General features: G+C 44.1%; 1 protein-coding gene across 1 annotated transcript in view; it reads left to right on the top strand.

Annotated features, from left to right (window-relative positions):
• The window catches only part of ENTPD2 (ectonucleoside triphosphate diphosphohydrolase 2), a 267,411-nt gene that overhangs the window by 162,244 nt on the left and 80,805 nt on the right, over positions 1-24,362 (top strand). The window contains exon 4 of the mRNA XM_086921154.1: positions 21,743-21,902. Coding sequence (XP_086777280.1) covers positions 21,743-21,902 — 160 coding nt within the window. The remainder of the gene's footprint in view (positions 1-21,742; positions 21,903-24,362) is intronic.

Consider the following 24,362-nt stretch of genomic DNA (forward strand, 5'->3'; position numbering starts at 1 on the left):
TTTACAAAAGGGTTACAAACAAATTAACTTCAACTTGGACACCTGCTGCTAATTGCTTCCTGGTGCCTCGTTGCTTACTTGCAACTATTCTCTGACCCTGCTCTGACCCTTGAAGCAGGGTCAGAGAATAGTTACAAGTAGGCAACGAGGCACCTGTCCAAGGAATTAAACCTCATCAGGAAGCACTTACAGATATAAAAAACAGGAAGAAGGGAGAGGATGGCAAATACACCCATTTTGAGTTGTCAGGAGGGGTTAAACTAAAAGAGACCTTTACAGCACAATTTTCATATGCATTTTGCTAAAAATAAAAAGCTGTATGTTCTGTAGGGGCAACTCAAGAATCTGGCCCTTCAGAGATCCGGCCTCTCTTTCTTTCTCTCGTTCTCTCTCTCCCTCTCTCTTTCCCTCTCTTTCTCTCTATCTATCTATCTCTCTCGCCCTCTCCCATAAACGACTGCATGGGTAACTTCGCTAAGCAAGCGGCTCGCGAAGACGCAAAAATCCCCGCGAACATGCAAAAAACCTCGCGAACACGCAAAAAAACCCAGCGAACACGCAAAAAACAAATTCGCACAAATTCGCGAATTTTGCGGATCGCGAATTCGCAAAATTCGTCCATGCTTATTCTTTACCATTAAGATCAATTTGAGCAAAAACACCTCCTAACCCTTTAAGACTGGCATCAGTTGTGATTATGGTTCGAGCATCAGGGTCAAAATTCTTCAAGGAAGCAATTTTAGTAATACAATCCTTAATGTCCTCAATCATGTTCGCACTCGGGTGACCAAATTTGATTTTGTTCTTTAAAAGTTGCCTAATGTTGTAAGTTCTAGCAGCAAAATTTGAAATGTACTTTGAGCTAAATTCAGCAAGACCTATAAAAGATCTGACGTCATCTATGCAGTTAAGAGCAGAAGCACACCTGATGGCGTCAATTAGATAACACCTTGATTGATGCCAAGTTCGGGGGGGGGAATTGTTTTTTTTTTCCATGTTGCAAAATCAAAAAATAAAGTTTTTAGAAGAAAAAAAATAAGATTACACTTTGGTCTGATTCCATCACTATCTATAACATGTCACAAATAAGTGACATGATCACTGGCAAATGTACATTTAGAATATTCAATAATCAAACCTTTTGATTCCAAAATGGATAAGACTGTCTCTAAAGTTTTATCATGTTCTACTTTGTTTTTTCCAAAAACGAGAATATCGTCTTGAAAAGATTTGGTATATTTTATGTTAAAAAACAATTTATGCATAAGGTGTTGAAAAACGGCAGCAGCAGATGCTAAACCGAAAGGCATCCTTTTAAACTGGAAACAGCCATGTGGAGTAATAAACACAGTGAATTTCTTGCTGCTTTTTGAAAGTTAAATCTGGTGATAAGCAGCAGATAAATGAATTGTAGTAAACCACTTAGCACCTTCTAATAAGGCCAACATTTCATTAATTTTTTGTAACGAGAATTGATCAACCACAATATTTTCATTGAAATGGCGCAAATCACACACAATTTCCTGTTACTATGTTTAACTAAGACTAAGGGAGAAACCCAAGATGACACTTCAACAGGTTCAATTATGTCCGAAGAAACTAACCTGCCCAGTTCTACAGCAACATCATTCCTTAAAGCAATTGGAACATTTCTGACTTAATGAATTTTTGGTACAGCGTTATCTTTGAGAATTATCTTGTGTTCAAAATCCTTTAACTTACCAATAGTCTTTTGAAAAACAGAAACTTTTTCAAAAGTTTCTCACCGACCTTGGTGCCCTCATCCATTGCAAGTACTTTTTCCACAGAATTTGGTTCAAGAATTATATGTAAATTTCCTTGGTCTTTCCATCTCAATACTGATGGACCCTTTCTGGAAATATATAACTTACCATAGGATTGGCGATTTAAAAATTCGAATTTAAACCAGCGAAAACAGATTTCTACCTATTTTTTTCACCACCATAACCCTCAGGATCAATATCAGAGGGAAAAGTTTTGAACGCACTTTACTAATGAAATACTTTCTCCATACTTCTCCATTAACTATAGAATAGGGTGACCCTGAATCTGCATAAATTTTAACACACACTCCACCTATGTGGATCCAACATTCTGGTTTATTTTCAATTAGCAAACATCCATCTCTAACATTGAGAAGAAGTTTTTTCTTTAGAGCTACAGAACACTCAGAAACCTGTTCCATCACTACTGCTCGCATCACCATCAGAATCGGTATCTACTTGAACACACTTGACAACTTTAGTTTTCCTCCTACATGCTTTAGTGTAATGTCCAGATATACCACATGTAAATGTGGGTGTACTTGTAAAGCGCACTGCGACTCCATGGAGTATCCTGGCGCTGAAGACCGCTTGGGAACCCGTCCTGGTTTTCCCTGTGAGATGGTCCCTTTCTGGGTATCTCCAAGGTGAAACCAGGCATCCCCGGCGTCTGTGTGGGGCCGTTGTAGAGATGAGGCAAGCTTAATGCCCAGAGTTGCCGAGTGTGTTCCTCAGTTAGAGTAGGCACCGAGGCGAGAATTATCGAGTCTGTTTTGACCCTGGTCCACAACCCTGCGGCGTCGGGAATTGAACCCTGGTCCCAGGTCGTTCTCTGCTTACGGGTCTGCCGCCTCTAACCAGTGAGCCACACCACTCCACTCATTGCACCGCATTTGGTTTTTCTAGCGGGACACGATTTAGCAAAAGCTAAATGTTCAAGACTTCCACATCTATAACATTTGGGTGGTTCACTGTTCGATCTGTAATTACTCCATCCATCAGATTTTGGCCTCTTACCATAACTTTTTTTTTAATTAGAACTTACTTTAGCTATAACTTCTTTAGCAACACTTTCAGTTTTTAAAGCATTAGCACATCTACTAGATGTTTCAGCTTTGCGGACAACAGTAAGAATATCATCAAGACTGGCATCACCATTCATCCAGAGACGTTCCTGAATAGCAGGATTATTGACCTTCATAACCACTTGGTCATGTGCTAAATCCTCTAATAACCCACCAAAAGCACACTGCGTTGCCAATTTTTTAACTCTCTTACGTAATCATCAATTGATTCATTTTTAAGTTGTTTCCTTTTGAAGAATTTGTATCGGGTAATACCGATACAAACTTTGGGAGCAAAATATTTATCTAAATTAGATAAAGCAACAGGGAAAACATTGCTATCACCACTACCAACTACAGGTTTGTTCGTTTGATTGTATGATTTCAGTCCTTGTGGGCCTAGTGAATGTAATAAAATATGTTTCTTCTGTTCAGCTGACATCTTGCCGTCCGAGTCCACGGTCTCAATATAGTTAACAAAAAATACTCTTTCCACTCTTTCCATTTTAAACCTGGTTCAGAACCACTGGACCAAAAAGCTTGAGGAGGACTTAATGAAAATGTTTGTTGACTCATGTTGCTAACGGTTAGGAAAATAAATAAAGTTCCAAAACAAGTGAAAATACCAGCACAAATACAGTGGAATTGTTCAGTGTAAGTTACAGCAAGACACTGTAATTTCTTCACCACTTATATCAAAGTCAAATATTCCCTTTTAGAATAAAAATTCCAAGAAGAAAAAAAATAACGAAGATTTAGTGAAGAAAAAAAATTGAAAAGAATTCACCTGAATGTAAAGAGTCTGTAGAATAAGTTAATCGCTGAAAAGAAAGTTTCCTCAAAACTCAAAGTGCTGATAGAAATGCGTTTTAACTTCCAAATCCCTCTTCATAACTTGAGATAGGCCATCCCAATCCAAAATGACAGCTACGTGTCATGTGACACACCTCGTTCCGTGACAAAACGTGTGACACGCACAAAGAGTTCTCCTGAATCACCCGCAGCTTGAGGAGCTGGTCACGAGCGTTGAACAATCAGCTGGTTGCTATGGACTACCACTAGAACAAGGGGGCCCCCTAAAATTAGATGAAGGCGGAGACGATGGGGAATAGGGCAGTCACAATACAAGAAAAGTCTCCACCCGAATTAAATGAAGAGACGCTAATAAAGTCGCCAATACTTAGATCTCCCTCCCAGCGAAGAACAACCAAAGAAAAGGGTTAGAGCATGTTCATTTCATTTTGATCAACATTTATTTGAAAATACAGTTAGTTAGTGTTCATTGATGTAATATAACAACAAGAAAATGAAAAAAAGATACACTTCCCCACAAGTCAATCATTCAAACATTCATCACAACACATGCTCCTCATACACTCAATCTCATTCGTCCTGATCCTAAAGGGATCCAATCATTCCAGCAACGATTAAAAATGTTCTGAAAAAGGGAGAAACCACAATAATAGATGACAATCGTAAACCACAATTAAATTCCTAAAAGTATATCATTTTGTCAAATGTTTTGTAAAAAATCAATTTTCAAAGACATGTATGGGGTCTAAGCATGGGCGGAAAATCCGTTCCGCTTGCGGATTTTGCGGATTTTCGGTAAATTCGCAATCCGCGAACGCTCGTGAATTTACCAAAAATCCGCAAATTCGCACGCAGCGGATTTTTTTTTCTTGGTGATACAATTTTGCGGCGTGCGGTGTAAGTTCGCAATTGCGAACATGTAGGTGCGGCGGGCAGCAACAATCTCGCACTCGCGAAATTACAAAAATTGCAATTCTGCACAAGAAATCCACTAGCAAGCAGCATAGACCTTCTGAAAATGATGATTTTTATCAGAATAACTCCTCAGGTTGACATTTGCCTGCACTTTTTTGGATTTGAGGCCTTTTGACTTTCTTTGGATCACTTTTGGATTAGAAATCACCTTTCACAAGTAAGCTTGTTTGGGGCATTAAAGTTGCTGTAATGCTGTTCTGCAGAAAAACGAGTTTTGCAAAAGTGAAAGCATTCAGCAGGTGCAAAAGTTCAAACTCCTCATTAGTAACCATTCCCTGTAGTGCTTCCTGACTGGGGCCCCTCCAGAGTTCAGTTGCTAGTTGCAACAATTGTATGACCCTGCTCTGACCCTCACAGCAGGCTCATAGAATAGCTACAAGTAGGCCACAAAGGTCCTGGAAAAAAAAATTGCACTGCAACAGAAAGCAAATTACAGATTGAGGAAATATAAATTTTATGGTCAAGAAATGTTCCCTAACGTGTACCCCACCGTCTCCATGTACGAGCTTAAAGTGCATGTAACTTCCCTCCTGTGCCAGCTATGAAGACGCAAATACATTTGCGTTCAACGTTAACATGTCCTCTTTCAGATCCACCCTGAATGGGTCGGATATTCCGCTCCTAAGTATGCCTTGCCACCGTCTTTGTATGGTGCACTTTCACGTATTTCTGGCTCTGTGCGAGCTAGGCCCTGTTTTCTGTCATCGAGCCTCTTTTCAAAATCATCTCTGCCTCCTGAAACTGCAACGTGGGATGCCCCCCCGGTGAACTCGGTCCTACTCCCTGCGAGGCGAGCGGAGCCTGGCTCGGCCTGCTTGCCTGCCAAAGACAGTATTTTACCTTCACGTTATCAGCATAGCCAAGCTCAGCCTCCCGAAAAACACATTCCAGTCCAGCAGAATAGATAAACAACCCCCTTAGCTGCAGAGTAAAGGGCCCGGCCTTTCTGTCTCCATGCAAGTAATTCATAGCTCCCGTTACCATGGTAGGCCCATGGCCCCCTCGCTTTACACTCAGACACGTAGGCACATATGCACGCATTCATAGTCCGTATAGGATAGCCTCTGCCCAAGAGACCTTTCCTTCTAGATAATATGGTTCCCAAACATCAGATATCAGATATGATATAGGAACGAGTTGATCTGACATGCCAGACTTCTGTCTCTTTCCTCTAGTGTAAATGTCAAGTCCCCTGCACCCTCCAGCTTCACGTCAATCACACGTCATGCAGCTGCGCGCGCATCCAGACCTCAGATTTCTGCTGACATTGCAAGATTCTGCTATGTGCCCACCCACTTGTGACACCTTTTTTGTGACGTTTCTAGCACACACCTCTGTGCACGCCCTAGTTCACGCCTTCTGATTACGTATTGCTAACACGTGTGTGCTCTTATCTTGTTTCTCTCAGCTGTTACGCCTTCTGTATTGATTTCCATTATGTGCTTGAAGTATAAAAGTTATGTATTGTCAATAAAGTATGCTCTATCCCTTCCTGAACCCCAGTGGTGTCAGGAATCCGATATCCGGTTCAAGAACCATTCCTTTTTAAGGAATAAAACCCCTAAGAACTCTAACACCACGGACTCTGCGTCTTTCTTTCCGATTGAGTTATTTTATAAGTACTTACCTGCATAGAAATTAGGACGGTAATTAAATATTTACCACATTAATTTGGCGCCCGAATAGGGACCCCTCCCCCACCCCACGCGCCGGTTGGTGCGTTGCAACCTTTGCCCCCTGCCATAGTCAAGACGGACAACTACGCGTACCCGCAGGATTTCCTGTATCTCCCTCAGGCCTACGGAGGTGACGGAGACTGCGATCAGCACCCAGACGAGGCGGTGAGGAGTGCGGAGGATCCCGACCAGAGCCTAGCCGAAATAAGCAAGGTCCGAGGTGTCAAGAGGCCCACCAGTTCCAAAGTATTCACGTATCGAGTCGAGTCCAGTCCAGTCCGGTCCAGTCCAGTCGAGTTTTCCGAGGCCTTCTGTTCCGTGCTTCCCGGTGAGTACCGTTGCTGGGGACGCATCTAGACGGGTGCATTATTATGTATCCGGTAAAGACGGGTTTGGGTACACAAACACGGTCTGCACTGTTTTAGACAGTGTATCTGTGCTGTTTAGCAGTACATCAGGCATTCAAGTTCTTGCACTGTTCTTGGCAGTGTATCTGTACTGTTTAGCAGTATATAAAGTATTCAAGGTTTCGTTTTTTTTGTTCTCGTTTTCTGGAGTTCAAGGGTAGTCCATATGTGTTCAAAATGTTTCATGTGATTAATGTTGTGGTATGAGTGACTGTTTGATGTACATTACTGTGTTTTTGTGTAACTAGCTGTGTTCAGAGTAAGTAACAAGTACCGAGTGTCCAGTATCAAGTAACAAGTTGCCGTTTTTCAACAAATTAAGACAGATAGGAACTAGGAAAGGGATACTAGAGGAAGAAATTCCTGTCCCCCCTAGGAACACTCCTGGAAATTTTATGTACCATAAGCATGGCTTAGATGCCATACTGTATCTAGATTTATGGGCTGATTATACCAAGCACCTAGAAGAGAGACACAGGTGGCCTGCTACAGGAACATGGGATGCCGAGTGCATCATGAGAGTAGAGGAAGCGCTATGGAAAAAGAAAGCCAGACAATCCCAGAAAGATGCCATAGAATTGTGGCGTAAAGAATCGCATAAACGTGCAGAAAAAGCACTCCGAAAAGCAGAAAAACATAGAGAAGAGTCAGATGAGGTCCGAGAAAACGAATTAGTTATTGAAGGTATCCGAGTAAAAGCGGAACAAGTAGACCGCATGCGAAATACTCTTGCAAACGGCATGTATTTAGTGGCCGAGGGTTTGCCTAAGGCCACTCCAGAAATACCGAAAGATCTGCTGCCACCATTGGTTCCAACTAAAGTAAGTCACAGGACCACCAAAGACATATTCCTTACGTCCTATCTAGACGACGTAGCTCCCGCTTACACCAATTCACGTACCAACGTACCGCCTGGTGACGGTGGTGGCAACCCACTCCCAGACAATGCCCAGCCCGTACCGCAACAAAGTTCACCCGTCCGACAACCTGTACTACCTGTTCCTCCACCACTTCCTACACCTAAGATTAATACACTGAATCCGTTCGGGCCTGATCCTGGTAAAAGACAAGTTCAGTTACATACACAGACTCCACAGACAAGTCATGCTCAAGCCTCCGCCTCAGGAGGTGCGACAGGAGGATACCAGACCCCGCCACAAACACACAGATTAAACCTTAGGGACATATTAAAGCAACGTACACCCCGAACACCAAGTTACGACATGCTTAAAGAACCCCTTCCAATTTGCAGATACGATCCAGTACCCGGTAAAGACGATAGAATGTTGTTAGCATCTCTACGCTTACGAAAAGTTAGATTACTTAGTGTTATTACAGGTTATGAATTGACGCTATTCCAGCCACACATAGAAATCAGACGCTGTAACATTCTAAATCCTGCCACATTGTTACCCTCGGTTATGACAGATTCAGCCCCGCATGATTGTATAGAGATCATTAATGCATTAACAAAGCCCCGACGAGACTTAACAGATGTTGCACTGACAAATCCAGACCTGACACTTTACGTGGACGGTTCATGTATGAGAACAAGCACAGGAGAATTAGTGGCCGCATATGCAGTGACCACTGAAACTGAAGTCAAAGAAGCACACCATATTGATACACTGTCCGCTCAAGCAGCAGAGCTTATCGCTCTGACCCGAGCCTGTATACTAGCCAAGAACAGAAATGTTAACATATACACAGATTCACGTTATGCTTTCGGAGTCGTACACGACTTCGGAGTGTTATGGCAAGAACGAGGTTTCTTGACCTCTCACGGTGCCAAGATCCAACACGGTCCCCTCATTCAAGCACTGTTAGAAGCAATACATCTGCCTTCAGGCATATCCATCATGAAGTGTAAAGCACATACTAAAGTTACAGACTCTATCTCCCAGGGTAACGACCTGGCAGACCAAACAGCAAAACATACCGCATTGACTCACACCCAGACAACTGATGTGACAAAGACAATAGTACCGACACATTGTATGACAGTTAGGGATCCCACACTAGATGTAATCGATATTCAGACACATGCTACTCCACACGAAATCAAGAAATGGATTGAACTAGGAGGGATCCAGACAGATCAGGGATGGGTGACAAAGGGGAAAGCCACATAGTTTCTCCCCGACTCTATGGTTCAAGTCATAATAAATACAGCACATAGTCCAGCCCACCTGGGAGAAAAAGCTATGTTAGACAGTTTACAGAATCTCTGGTTCAACAAACATTTACGAGCAGCAGCAAAACAGAAAGTGCGTACTTGCATGATCTGTTGTCAGTTCAATCCAGGTAAAAGCGTCCCTGTAGAGCAAGGTGGATTTCATCCTCCCGATCACCCTTTTGAAGTCCTCCAGATGGATTATATCCAGATGGAACGTTGTCGAGGATTCAAGTACGTCCTCGTAGTTGTTTGTGCACTTTGCCGTTGGACCGAAGCATATCCAGTCCCAGATTACACTGCCCCGACCACTGCCAAGCAGCTGGTTCGAGAATTCTTCCCACGGTACGGCTTGCCTCGTATCGTGTACTCAGATAACGGACAGCCATTCTCATCCGAGCTCATGAAGCAGGTTTCACTCCTGCTAGGATATCAGTGGAAATTCCATTGCGTCCGACATCCCGAGGCAGCCGGCCTTGTAGAGAGGCACAATCAGACACTAAAAACTCGTCTTGCTAAAATATGTAAAGAGAAAGGGGTCGACTGGATAGTCGCCCTGCCAGTTGCACTATTCTATATGAGAATGGTCCCACATTCGAGATCAGGACTATCCTCGTATGAGGTGGTCTTTGGCCGGCCACCAAATATGTGGGGGACGCCCATTCCTAAGAAAATAACAGATGTTGACTGCAATATGCTGACAGATTACCTTGCCTCCTTGATGTCTGCACTCCAATCATGTCGTTCACAGGTTGCCGCAGCTTTTCCCGACAACACTGATGTGAAGCCACACGATGTCCGTCCCGGAGATACTGTCCTGATACGCAATTTCGACAGGAGGAGTCCGCTGGAGCCCCGTTGGCAGGAGCCGAAGCTCGTCCTTCTGACCACGAGGACTGCAATCAAGGTTGAGGGCCGCAAGGGGTGGATCCATACGAGTCATATTAAAAAATGTAATGAACTGTTGCCAGAGACTGACTCTTCCACCCCCTCAAAGGACTGTCCAGATTCTAGTGACTCTAAACTTCCCATGGTAGAGAGAACTCCGCAAGAAGAGTATAAATTAAAATTGCGGTCTAGCAAGTCAGACAGTTTAATTGTTTAAGTCCTCCCCTAGGTGAATCGGTTAAATAGTTTCTGACATGTATCCCCTAGACCCCAATAGAGAGAGAGATAGAGAGAAACAGATCAAGAAGCAACGATATTGCAAATCTCTCAAAAGTTACTGTATTGTTACCTTATGGATTGTTTTCTTTAAGTCTCACTATTATTGTCATAAGTGTAATTTTGCATATCTATTTTCCTATTGCTACACGTGCACATTTTTCTTCTAATAACACTGCCGAGCATTCTTTCAGCGAATTACCCCCTCACGAGTTGTCTTACCGACTTGCGCTGCGGAACAATACATTCATTAGTATGTTACATCACTCTCATCAGACCAGCAACGCTACAAATTGTTGGATATGTGGCCGACTCCCTCCCTACCAGAAATACAGGGGAGTTCTGCCCCTCTTCCCGTACCCGTTCACACACAATGGTTCATGTGGCGCCTGGTTTAGTTTGATTAATTCCTTCGATTCAAATTCTGTAGTTTATCAGGGTAACTGGGTATGGGGAAACCTGAATACAGTCTTGCATAGAATATGTTATCCTGACAAAGAGGGACTCCCCAAAAGGACAGGGACTGATCTAGAAAATGAAGTATATGGACTAGGAAAGTTTACACTTAATCTCATGATTCTGAATGTTGAATCCGAAACCGAGCCAGACTTGCCCACTATGTCAGTACTACCAGTCAAAGGTGAATTATGTGTCAGAAAGAATGGTTCCGTACACCTGGGTCATAGTAAATGTACTACTGTGGTCGAATTTAGTGATAAGGGCAAGTCCACATTCAAAGCTGCACGTCATTCCTATTTCATTTGTGGTCAGACAGCATATATACGTTTGCCTCTAGATTGGGATGGGACCTGTTACATTGGATTCCTACTGCCACCTGTTTTCCTAGCTCCACCTGATTATCATAGAAATTCCCGTCTAGTTCACAGACCAAAAAGAGATCTCCCGATTGTCGACTATACTGAGACAGCATGGGAACAGTACACAGATTTCAATAAAGGTTTCTTTCCCTATTTAGGAGCTATCTTTAATAGTAAGTCTATCCGTCACTTGACCAGAACTCTTGAAGCAGTAGTAAAAGAGACTACTTCCGCCCTAGGTAACTTGACTGAGGAACAGTCTGCTATGAGACTTGTCGTTCTTCAAAATCGTCTTGTTATTGACGTCATACTAGCCGATCGAGGAGGAGCCTGTAAGGTCCTCGGGTCAGCTTGCTGTGTTTTCATTCCAGATAATGCTCCGTCCGTATATAAGGCTATTACACGTCTCCATAAGATAGCTAGTCAGATACATCAGAATCCAGGCACTTGGACTTGGTCCGGTTGGCTCTGGACTACTATTTCAGCTTGGGGATGGAAAATACTGTCACTCCTTGGAACAATACTACTTATAGTATTCAGTTGCTGTCTATGTTTACAATGTGGGCCAGCGATTTGCGGCTTGTGCGCCACATCCTGCACTCCCCATTCAAGTCAACGGTCAAAATCCCATGTGAAAAAGGATGAGCAGATGATACTAACTACACAAATAAATGGATTAATGAAGATTGATATATCATGAAGGGTCCGTAGGGAACAAGGAGGGAAGGAAGAAATATAAATTTTATGGTCAAGAAATGTTCCCTAACGTGTACCCCACCGTCTCCATGTACGAGCTTAAAGTGCATGTAACTTCCCTCCTGTGCCAGCTATGAAGACGCAAATACATTTGCGTTCAACGTTAACATGTCCTCTTTCAGATCCACCCTGAATGGGTCGGATATTCCGCTCCTAAGTATGCCTTGCCACCGTCTTTGTATGGTGCACTTTCACGTATTTCTAGCTCTGTGCGAGCTAGGCCCTGTTTTCTGTCATCGAGCCTCTTTTCAAAATCATCTCTGCCTCCTGAAACTGCAACGTGGGATGCCCCCCCCGTGAACTCTGTCCTACTCCCTGCGAGGCGAGCGGAGCCTGGCTCGGCCTGCTTGCCTGCCAAAGACAGTATTTTACCTTCACGTTATCAGCATAGCCAAGCTCAGCCTCCTGAAAAACACATTCCAGTCCAGCAGAATAGATAAACAACCCCCTTAGCTGCAGAGTAAAGGGCCCGGCCTTTCTGTCTCCATGCAAGTAATTCATAGCTCCCGTTACTATGGTAGGCCCATGGCCCCCTTGCTTTACACTCCGACACGTAGGCACATATGCACGCATTCATAGTCAGTATAGGATAGCCTCTGCCCAAGAGACCTTTCCTTCTAGATAATATGGTTCCCAAACATCAGATATCAGATATGATATAGGAACGAGTTGATCTGACATGCCAGACTTCTGTCTCTTTCCTCTAGTGTAAATGTCAAGTCCCCTGCACCCTCCAGCTTCACGTCAATCACACGTCATGCAGCTGCGCGCGCATCCAGACCTCAGATTTCTGCTGACATTGCAAGATTCTGCTATGTGCCCACCCACTTGTGACACCTTTTTTGTGACGTTTCTAGCACACACCTCTGTGCACGCCCTAGTTCACGCCTTCTGATTACGTATTGCTAACACGTGTGTGCTCTTATCTTGTTTCTCTCAGCTGTTACGCCTTCTGTATTGATTTCCATTATGTGCTTTAAGTATAAAAGTTATGTATTGTCAATAAAGTATGCTCTATCCCTTCCTGAACCCCAGTGGCGTCAGGAATCCGATATCCGGTTCAAGAACCATTCCTTTTTAAGGAATAAAACCCCTAAGAACTCTAACACCACGGACTCTGCGTCTTTCTTTCCGATTGAGTTATTTTATAAGTACTTACCTGCATAGAAATTAGGACGGTAATTAAATATTTACCACAAGATAAGGAAGCAGGTGCCAGACTGGAATTTTAAAACAGTGACACATTAATAAATCAACCCCAAATTAATTCAGGTCAGTTGAAGCAGGGCAGGTGTGCTTGCTTTTCCCCCCCATAATCTAAAGTGATGATTAACCAGAGGGTGGCATTGATGTACCAGAGGGTGGCAGGGGTGAAACAGAGGGTGCTGGGAACCTGTGATGATCCAGACGTAGAAACAACATAATCGCGACCGTTGTGAGCCGACATGTAAGTTCGCAATTGCGAACTGGTACAAAACCCTCGCGAACTGGCAGAAATCCTTGCGAACACACAAAAAAAAATAATTCGCGAGAATTCGCCGATTCTGCGGATTGCGAGTTCGCAAATTCGCAAAATTCGCGAACGCCAGATTCGCAAAATTCGCCCAAGCTTAATGGGGTCCATTCAATAGGTCTAATACAATCCAGAGGTCTGACCAAAAATTAGGATAATATACAGACAAAAACAATTTATACAAATATAGCTATATGTGGTCACTCCATAGGTTTTCTTTATGCTGGTGCCAACGTACGTTTCGGTGTGTGACCTGGTACAGGTATCACCTTCCTCAGGGCGATTGTCTCCGTGGAGACAGAAGTGGGGGGTACGTTTCGGTGTGTGACCTGGTACAGGTCTCACCTTTTTCAGGGCGATTGTCTCAGTGGAGACAGAAGTGGGGGGTACCTTTAACACGAGTACAGATGGCACAAGATGATGGGTCAAGACATGGTACGCTCATGACACAATAAGTCGCTGAAAAACGATCCGACTACTGCAAAGGAGGGACGCAAAATGACACGAAGGTCCAAAGGATATGACACAGGATGTATAGATTTCAGCAGAAGCAATACAGCAGAAAGAGTCCAAAGGTCGAATGTGAAACAAGGCGAGTCTTCAAATAGAGATGGGCGGCATTGTACACGGGCCAAAAAACATGTCGAAAATGGTCCCAGGAGGTCCTGCAGAGTCCTCCGGTCCTAGGCGCTCAAAGGCATCCAAATGGTAGAGAATAGGTTTTGGCGTGAGCGGGCTTCTGAGACCTTGGGATGGAAAGCAGCAAATAAATGTTCATCAAAATGAAATGAAGATGCTCTAACCCTTATCTTTGGTTGTTCTTTGCTGGGAGGGAGATCTAAGTATTGGCGACTTTATTAGCATCTCTTGATTTAATTCGGGTGGAGACTTTTCTTGTATTGTGACTGCTATGGACTACCGTTAGACTTGAATCCTTTAAACGGTAAGGTCCAGCACAGCATATGTTCAACTGTAATTGCGATTTAAATTAATTAAATTAATCGCTCACCAGTGCGATATGTTCCTCTCCTCCGCAGCCTGAGCTCTTAAACTTCAAAAGTTTCAGTTCCCAAGATACTCTTTGAATGGCGTCGCGTCAAATCTGCCTGTGTTTTTCTTCTTTTATTTAAAAAAGAATCTCTCCGTAAATGCAAGGTTCGTGCGAAGTCCCGATCGTCGCCAATTGTTCAATAGATGATCCGTAGATAAATAAATGTGTCAGATTAACTTTATTCCAACAAATACAGGCAGGTACTGCAGCACAACTGGTCAATTAGCCCTCCTCTTATCTCCTAGTGTGCAACTGCTCTTGGCTTCGTGTTCCATGTTCTATGGAACGCGAAGACACAGAGCGCGCAGCAAGATCTACATAAAATGCATAACACAACAGTGAGCCAAAGTAAATGATTGATTTTCACTGAAAGTGAGTCACATTATCAGAACTAACTCCTCTCAATTCAGTTCCGAGTCCTAAGTAGACCTCTGAATTAAATGAATGACATCACTTTTGATGTGACCTTCGCATCAGTAACCAGCACAGACACACCAAAAAAGTTTATGGAAAAAGAGGCGATTCAGGAAGGTCGTTCTCGCACAATATTTCTGACAGAAACTTTACAATGTTATCAGGACGTGTTAGACGTCATAATGCCTTGGCACTTTCTGTGCTGCAAAGTAAGAACTTATATTGAATTTTGACACTCAATAACTGAGCCAACTTGACTTTGTCATGTTGACATGTTGATTGTCTTTAGATGAGTATAACTGCACTGACATCAAAAACTGGATAGGCACATGGTCTTGTGTTCGCTATTATCCTGCTAGGAATCTGCGTTCCAGTGAGAAAGAGCTACTGTCAGACCTGCGCATTCGTCGATCAAGATGCGATGGAAGGTCTCTTTGTTATTTGGCCTCCATTTGGAACAAATTGCCACTCTCTGTTAGGACCTGTCCAGACTATCACACATTCAGGAAAGCTCTAAAATTGGCACTGTTTTAGACCTGGTTCTTCCTGCTTTACTGTACTGATGTAGTGCTGATATATCCCGGAAGGGGTGATTCGTATATCCTGGAAGGGGAGATTCATGCACATTATCAAGTTAAATTAAATTCCTATTCACAGTGCTTTGAATGAATAGATAATCAGTCCACACACACAGTTTGGCAGCTTAATTTAAATTATGCTCCTGTAATCAGTGGTGGGCAATTTTGTTTTTGGCCAATAGAGAGCATTTTTTCCTGTCTTAAGATTGGCTGTGAAGCATATTTCTTTGCCCGATATTCTCTTTCCAGGTGGAGTAGAAAAAAGATTCTCATGCTAGCAGTGTGCCAAGGTCAGCCAAAGCAGTGGGGCTAACTGCACCTCTGGGATGGCCTCTGTTGTGAGAAGATGCAGCGTGGAGACTACTGACGGCAATGGGGGGCTGATAACAGGCAGGCTAGAGTTGTAATGCTGCACGCCTGGCCAGCCCACAGTAGCAGCCATCTTGAAAATAGTACTGTGTGGTGCAGCAGTATAGATCCATCCCACACCGGCCGTCAACCCATAGACCCATAATTTTCAAATCTCAACTTTGTCCTGTTTTACAATTGTCCAAAAATGAAAAACATCTCACAAGAGTCTGGTACAGCTCCACATCAATCAATCAATTTATCTTGATTCCAGTGTAGAAAAAAATCATAGTAGAGAGAATATACGTCACATACACAAGGTGCCTAAACAATAGCCATTATGGCTTAAAACAAATTCTCGAAATAAAGTGCATACAGTCAGGGCAGGCAGCAGGGCAGCAAGTCATGATTCAGCGACTGTGGCAACACAGGAGCAAAGCTTCAGAATAAGGTGCGTACAGTAGATCAAACGACAATACAAAAAGCAAGTCGGACCTCCAGGGCGTGATGGTAGATAGGTTTGTAAGCTAAAGCATTCATTGCAAAATGATATTTGTGTAGGATATCCTACTGAGTTACAACTATACGGACATCAAAAACTTTCAAGGTCCACTATTTATTTATTTATTTATGTGCTTATATAGCGCAGGACTCGACCCCCGTAGGGGTATCTCTGCACTTATGTTCTTCCTAAGGTGTCTAAATCAGGAGCATGCGGTACACAAATTTTAGGATGTCAAGAACAGGTGTGTCTTTAGGGATTTCCTAAAGGCCTGGAGGTTGGTGGTTTGCCTCAAAGGAAGGGGCAGAGTATTCCAGAGAATGGGGCCCTTGAATGACAACGCTCGACCACCTTGTCTTGCCCTCTTGACACTTGGGATCTGAAGCAGCAGTTGGTTGCTAGAGCCAGGTTAGTAGAGATTGAATTGTTCTGCCAGATATTTGGGACCTGAGCCGAAAAGGCTTTTGTGTATTATGCAGCAAACTTTAAATTTGACCCACTGCCGAATAGGCAGCCAGTGGAGTTTTTCCAGGAGGGGGCGTGAAGGGGACCTAGCTGGAGCATTAAGAACCAGTCTGGCCGCCGTATTTTGGGCTACCTGCAATCTACTAAGCTGTTCTTCATTGGCAGATATGAAGAGCCCGTTGCAGTAATCAAACCTACTGACCACAAGTGTCTGAACCAGCGTTTTCCTGTAGCTGTCGGCCAGAAACGGGAACACGCGCTTCCGGAGTCCGATGACCTGAAAGCAGGAACCGGCTACCTGATTTGCGTGCTCCATTAATAGCAACGCCTGGTCAAGTCGTACCCCTAGGTTCTTCACTATCTGTTTGGGGCAGGGAGCCGGTCCCAAATCCGGTGGCCACCATTCAGGGGAACACAGGAGAGGGGCCTCATAAGAGCTGTGTAAATCCTGAGATTTGCAAATGTGCTCCACTCCCTAGGGTAAACCTGGCAACCTTAGCGTCCCCTAATCTTGAAAGGTAAAAAAGGTCTAAGGTACCATGGACAAAACTACAACCAGAAGGTCACACATCCATAATTTTCTGTGATCTTACTGCCGCTTTAACCCGTTTCATGCGCCGCCGGTTTTGCGGAAGTGCGGCACTTCCGCAAAACGGGTGGGCCGTGTCGGCCATTGGCCGACGGCAGCACTGGGCAGGTAGTGCTGCCAACGGCAGCATGGAAGGAGGAAGGAGGAAGGAGGAGCATACTCTAAAACAACCATTGAGGTTACCTAAAAGCTCTAGATAGTGTAAGGCATCTCTGCACTTCTGACACTTTAATTGCTTTAAAATAGGCTTTGAGAAGAGTAAAAAAAAAAGTCTGAAAAAATTACAGAAGAACATAAAATGCATCAGGGATTGTTCAGACAGCCATTCACATGGGCATGCCAGTGCAGTGCTACCAAAGACACTCTGTTGCTCCCGAAAACACAAGAGCCGCCACCCCGTACCTGCTCTGAAGTGAAAAAGAAGAGATCTTTCCCAGCTTGTAAGTTCAGTGGTTAGGTTCAGCACAGGCTCCTCAAGTGTTGAGGTCATATTGTGATCTCTGATAGAGCTTTTGTTAAATTCAGTGTGTAGTCAGTGCGGAAATCGAAGCTTAACCACCTGCATGGTAGGGTGGAAGGTGACTCAAACGTGCCTGAGAGACTCAAATCTTTTAGGGTACTTTGGACATAACTCAACGAGGGACTCCACAAACCCTTCTGCAAGTTGAGACGGTCCCTTACACTGTAACCCTGAGCATAGTTAGCGAAGTAGCGCTACACGAAGCTACGCGAAGTGCACTTCGCGAGCTACGTGCAGCACTACACGAACTGCGTAGTACCCTGTTCGCACTGTGCAAGATGCCGTTTTCAATTCTTGCACAGTGCGGACAAGCATCCGGCACTGTGCAATCATTGAAAATGGCATCTTGCACAGTGCGAGCTGTAGTTTTCTGCTGCTCGCGTAGATTTTTACTCGAGCAGCAGTTTTCTCAACGCGGACAGGTAGTTTCTCATCGCAAGCGGTCGCAAGCATACGTGACCACTCGCAATGAGAAACCTGACCTCCCCACGTTGTGAATCTCGCCGGGAGGTTTATTTTCCACGCCCTGGATCGGCAACTTGATGTTGCTGATTGCGAACGAGGAAAAAGTCTCGCCAGGATGTCATTTTGCTTGCTCGCGGTTGCCAACTTGATGTTGAGGACCACGAGCAAGCAAAAAATGACAGCTGCACATTGCGCAAACTTCGCAAACTACGTGAGCGTAGCGTAGTGCTTTGCCCATGGTTATTACACTGTCCCTGTTCAGACTAGTCTTCTTGTTGGAACAGATTGTAACCCATAACAAAGGCGGGGTCAGCTTCACTTGCTCCGAGATTTACTGTAAACGTAACTTAATAAAGTGAGAGCTGGTAAGGGGAAGACTGAGGCACTGTCTACATATATGGTTTTCCTCTGTCTATAAAGGTAGAGCATTGTAATACCCCCATCCCGTACAAAGCAGCAGAGAAACACTAGGATTTATATATGTTCAGTTGGGGAGAGCTGGTCCCCCTACTTAAGGTAGGGGGAGATTAAAAATTCCTCCAGCTGACCTGCTAAGCTTCAGGCATGAATTTCTGATCAGCAACTGCCAGGAACCTGAGGAGTCCAAAACAGCTCGCAGATAGCGAAAGCCATTAACACTGCTCATGGATTGACTATTACCCAATATATACATTTTTTTATTTCTGTAATTTTTTATTGAGTAAAAAAATATATATATTTACATGGAGCATGGGATATACGTGAGCGGAAAAACAGAGAAGGAAGAAGGAAGAAAAGAGGGGAAGAAAGGAGCGCCGGGAGGGGGGGGGGGGGGGCTAAAGGAGCGCCATGATGTGTGACATCGCAAAATTGGTGACTAAATCTAATCAGCACTTAAAGGTCACGAAGGACTCCAAATATATATGAAGTGCTCTTGCGGCTGTACCATAAGTACTGTATCATCTGAATAGAGTAGCACTGGCACTTGCAAGTTCCCTATCTTCGGACCATCATACGTGGCACTGACCAAAAATGGACTCAAGGTATTAATATAGATGAAAAACGACAATGGGGCCAGTATACAACCATGACCCACTCCTCTGGCTAATGGTAAAGAGTCAGACAAGTCTCCTAAAGTGCCAAACTGGACTATAGCAGGTAGGTCCTCATGCGGAATATGCAAGACATTCACTAGTGGAACCTCAACTCCCAGATCTAGCAACATAAGCCAAAGGTTAGTCCGATGTAGGCAGTTGAAAGCTGTTGTGAGGTCCATAAAGGCCCGGTGTAGTGGGCATTGCCTGGTAATAGTATACTTGCCTACAATCCAGTGCAAGTTTAGGCACTGCTCCACTGTACCCAGCCCAGGTCAGAACGCATATTGATAAGGTCACAAAATGTGATTGTGAATCACCCAAATCCTCAGAGGGTTGAAAACTACCCTTCCCAGGATCTTAAGTGTGCCGTCAATAAGGAATATAGGGCTATAGCATTAAGGGAACTTGCAATCTCCTTTTTTAAGGATGTGAACAATGGTTGAGAGAACCCACGAGCATGAGATCCTATTACACAACAAATGATTGAATGTATTCATAAGACGGGGCTGCACAGGCCAGTGTTGCATTTGATGAGTTTCATAGTGACCTCATCTGGCCCTGGGGCTTTGCTGCCAGGGCTTTCTTTACCTGATAGCCTCCACCACTTCCGATAAAATGACAGACTGGTTGGTTTGTTTATTCAATTTATGCAAAAGTAACGCTCCCTGATTTTCCCTTTCTGCTAATTGATAATAATCTTTAAAATGTCTAACCCATTCTGAGCCCAGAACATTGCAACTCAAAAGGTTGTCGTGTGGGGCATCCCTTTGTCTGATTTTTTTTTTTTTTTAAATGTTTTTTTTCTTACCAAGTTCCAGAACACCTTGCTATTCTTGGAGGTCAGTGTTTTTCCAAGCGTTCCCAATCTTTTTTGTTCAGTTCCTCCCTTCTTGTCTGTAAAGTACGCCTGGAATTCTTTTGGGCTGCACAAACCTCTGATGGGTCTCTTGGTTTGGCAGACGGAGCTTTCCTTGGCCAGCGTTTCGCGGAAGAGCAATCGGACCATCTTGGGCACACCAAATAGGCTAAAACAAACTACTCTTAATACATGAATATAACTATTCACAGCGGGCTAACATGATACAACCACTCACATCAGCCAGACAATTAAAAAAATCTATCCAGGTGCTTCACCAAAAGGGAGCCGAGGGTAGCACCTGGCTCCTTCAGATGACGAATGAGCCTTAGACCATCATTGGGGGGCTGCGTACGCTGGGTGGGCTCAACAGGCTTTTTGTCCCTAAGCACTGGAAATTGCCCTACTGCGAGTAAGGCTTTGTTTCGAGAGCAGTACCATGTGAAAAGCAGGATAAGGGGCTTCCTGTTACAAATGACCGAGGCACAGCCATTCCCTCGAAAAAACAGCAAAGCAAATCCACCCCCTTTAAAAAAATTGGACAACGCCACAATTTCGGCTGCAGCTGCATGCTCACCTAACTCCTTCCACCTATTGCTGGTGCCATGGTATTGTACAACTAAGTAAGAGAACAATGGTCCTTGACAAGGAGAATGACAACCACAATAATTATAGGCCACAATCTGCACTATAATAAACAAGAAGTCCAGCCGGACTTAAGAATTTATTCAATGGTTAAATATATTAGTTCTGACAAAAGACATTGGAACAGTGGGACACAGTCCTGCATCCACAGTGCTACACATTAATGAGACAGTACATACATGTAAGGTATTTCAGGCATATAAGGAACGGGAGCAAAAAGAACAATATTTACAGTGTGTTTGCTTCACATATGTGGGAAACACATGGTTTTTTGGCACATTATAGTGAGCTAGTGTTTAAACCACATATTGTGTCGACGGCGTTTCGATCCAGTTATTAATAATGGATCATCATCAGGACAATCATTGCCTGCCTGAATTTAAAACTTGAGCGCGATGGACCTCAACATTGGGCTAGGCGTCTATGGAAGGCGGAGTGGATCCGGCTGGTGCAGAACCCAGTTGGGTCTGCCACCTATGTCCTTGTTGCAGAGGAGAGAGGAGTTGGTCCGGTGAATGCAGACCCGGGTTGGTATGCCACCTTTCAACCTGGTAGGTAATTAGACAATGGAGTTGACATACAATCCGTTGGTGAATAGGATGGCTGATCTGGCCATGTTGTACCTTGCGATGAAAATGTGCTCCGGTTACGGGCGACAGCAGGGGTGGTGGCGAGGGAGCTTGTGGTAGAGCTACTTGGCACTTGCTGCGATCAGATTAGACCGAAAAAAGGCTTGAGGGTCCAGAATCGGAGTCCGCTAACCAAGGATAGGGCTCCTGTTAGTTCACAGTGGAACAAGGAGAGACGTCCCGGTGCACAATCGCGCCGTGGAACAGCAAAGTTTGAGGTAGAGCCTGTAGCCCTGTGAGCTCCCTGGTGCAGCAGGAGTGCATGTATGGTAGCACCTGCAGATGGGAAACGTGCTGCCCCTGGAATGGACTTGATTGGCAAGATATAGATTCACAAAGATGTAGATTCACAAAGACTATATCATGTGGGTGAACTGTTGCCGACTCTCTTTAAATACTTTGCTTTATTTGAAATGACTTTAGATGTTCTTGATGAACAGTGTATTCTTCTTTGGTCCTAGCATGACGAGCCCTGCTTCCACCGACCGAGTCCTAGAGGAGGTGAGCTCCACCCTGCAGACATTCCCATTTGACTTTCGGGGAGCAAAGATTCTCTCTGGCCAAGACGAGGGCTTGTTTGGATGGGTCACTGCCAACTATCTACTTGAGAACTTTGTCAAGGTAGGAGCCCTGGATTTTGTTTGGAATTACTTTCTTGCACCGTATTCATTGGCCATTACCCCCCCATCTAATATAATTAAATAGCTAATAAACCAGCTGTCCATATGCCACTCTTTTGTGAACTAATTGCCACGTTTCACCCTTCCCCTTTGACCCTGAATAACTAGAACCTTGAAAAAAATGCATAAAATGCTGCAATTTTTTTTTTTTTTACAACTTACAGGAATTGTATTACAGTTGGAGTTTAATGAATTGACAAATTGCATTGTTTTTTTTCCATTCCTGGAATACAACAAGGTTCTACTAGAGTGCTAGAGCTGTTAACTGGTGTAGCCTAGTCTGAGCAACTTTGCATCCATCCTATTGTGTAGAATGAGTAATGGTGCATTCTGGAACGAGTCTCGGTTTTCTTCTTTAGGGTATACAACTAGGTGTGTAAATCTGTATGTGGTAAGCGCTACGAACTGCATATGTTTCGTCAGGAGAACCAACCCCCCCCCAGAGTGGGCAGAATTATTGAAAAGGATGTATTTTGTTACTATGTAAAAAATATCCGGCTACTTGCCTCCTGGATTATTTCCCACCTGTGGTGTCTGTACTAAAAATAATCCAGCCAAAGATATTTCTAATATTTGTGAAACAACTTCTACTTACCAATCTTCAAACATTTCTGCTCCAGATGCCACACCAGGGTAACGGTATGTTAATTTGGTTTGCTTCAACCTGGCGCATCTGGGGTTACATTCCTAAGGATTTTTGTGCACCTAATTTCAACCTAGGCGTTCGAAAAAACCTTTACATAAATGAGAGAACTTGCAATAGCCTTCTTTCGTCAAACAAAAGGGACTTTTGAGCGAAGAAATTCTTAGTGTGATAATTGCCCCATATGCAAATCTAGAGTTGGATAGCTTTGATGGTCAATTCTGAATGGGTTTACTGTCCAAGCCTAAACAAGCATAAACGTGTATGTGTGGTCATTTATCTATGATTTGCAGCCGGTTTCAAACTTTAAAGTGGATTTACTTCTGACCAGGGCAGGAGTAACAGCATTTTCAGGGTACAAATAAAATTGCACACTAAGCCGCCCTCCCCCTCCCCCCCCCCCCCACCACCCCCACCCCTCACTCCTCCCTCCCAATGTCCACCGGAAACGGAGGAGCAGAAATAGTTTCTCCATGGAAAAATAAGGAGAAAGATGAGCAGCTGCTCATTTAATTTTAGTTTATGCTTGCAGGAATGTTTGACAAGTGACATGCTTTGGTAGTTGAATACTTGAGTTAATCACATTCATGGATTTACTTACCTATACTCTATTTCTTTCAGAATTTAGCCATGCAAAAGTTAGATCCAAATCTAGGAGTAACCTGTGGGTCCAGTGGTTCAAAACCAAACAAGTGAAAAAGATAAAAATCTCGTTGTGAAGGAAACCTGAAAACACAAGGGATGATGTAGAATTGCAACCACCAGGCATGGGGCAAAATTGAAGAATTGAGGCTGGTGCATGGGCTGGACTTCAGCCTGCCGCCCAATCCCAAATGGCACCAGTTGCTCCGGCGCAAGGAGTCGGCCCTGGCATCATCGCTCATGGTGCCCTTTCCCGGAGAGTGGCCCTCTGTGCTGTTTGTCTGCTTTAGGGACATCATTGACTTTTTCTGTTAAAGTGGGTCTACTGCACAAAATCCACCCAACCCCCCCCCCCCCCCCCCGGCCTCCCTGAGAAGAGCATGGCTTTGCAGTAACATAGTTAATCTGTAGCATTTTCTTAATGCAATGTAGGCAGTTGTGTGAGCTTGTCACCTTTATGGGTGCAATATTCAAGCTGCCTGGGGGTGCCACATTTATGCCTGCCTCCAACTAATGGGCGGGGGTGACTCCTGGCTCCTCCGTAACCAATGGGGAAAAAGTTCCCAGGGGTAACCCTTCCGACATTTGCAGCAGTTCCTGTATGCTCTTCTGCAAACTGGCCCAAAAAGTCTCATGTAATGGCCTTTTAAAGATGCCAAAAGTCTTCTGTCACACTAAACCTGGACGCTGGGCTGGGGGTGTATGTGGAAAGTGTACTATGGTAATCCTGGCCTCTTCCTAAGCATTGTATCCATAGAAAAAGAGTCAGACATCTGGTAGAAAAAAAAGCAGGATCCTTCAACAACAAGACACTGGATCCAGTAGAATGGTCTTTGCATCCTGTTCTCTCCCTTGCAAGTATGCCCCAAGTGTTACGTGCTGCTCAACAGGCCTATTGAACAGGATTTGACAGTGTGGTTTCACAGGACGTCCAGTCAGAATATTCTGTGGAGTTCAGAGGATTTATCTCTTATCAGTCAGGTCAGCCTATTGTCATCGGGTATCAGAGCGCTTTCCATGAGCACTAGTTTCATTACGAATGGACACATAAATTTTTTTTGTTAGGCGCGGGGAGATTACGTGATTCGCCCAGAATCACAGGATGTTGAGCGTTGT

Source organism: Lissotriton vulgaris, chromosome 5 (genome assembly GCF_964263255.1).
Source record: "Lissotriton vulgaris chromosome 5, aLisVul1.2, whole genome shotgun sequence".
In the NCBI taxonomy this organism is placed as follows: Eukaryota; Metazoa; Chordata; class Amphibia; order Caudata; family Salamandridae; genus Lissotriton; species Lissotriton vulgaris.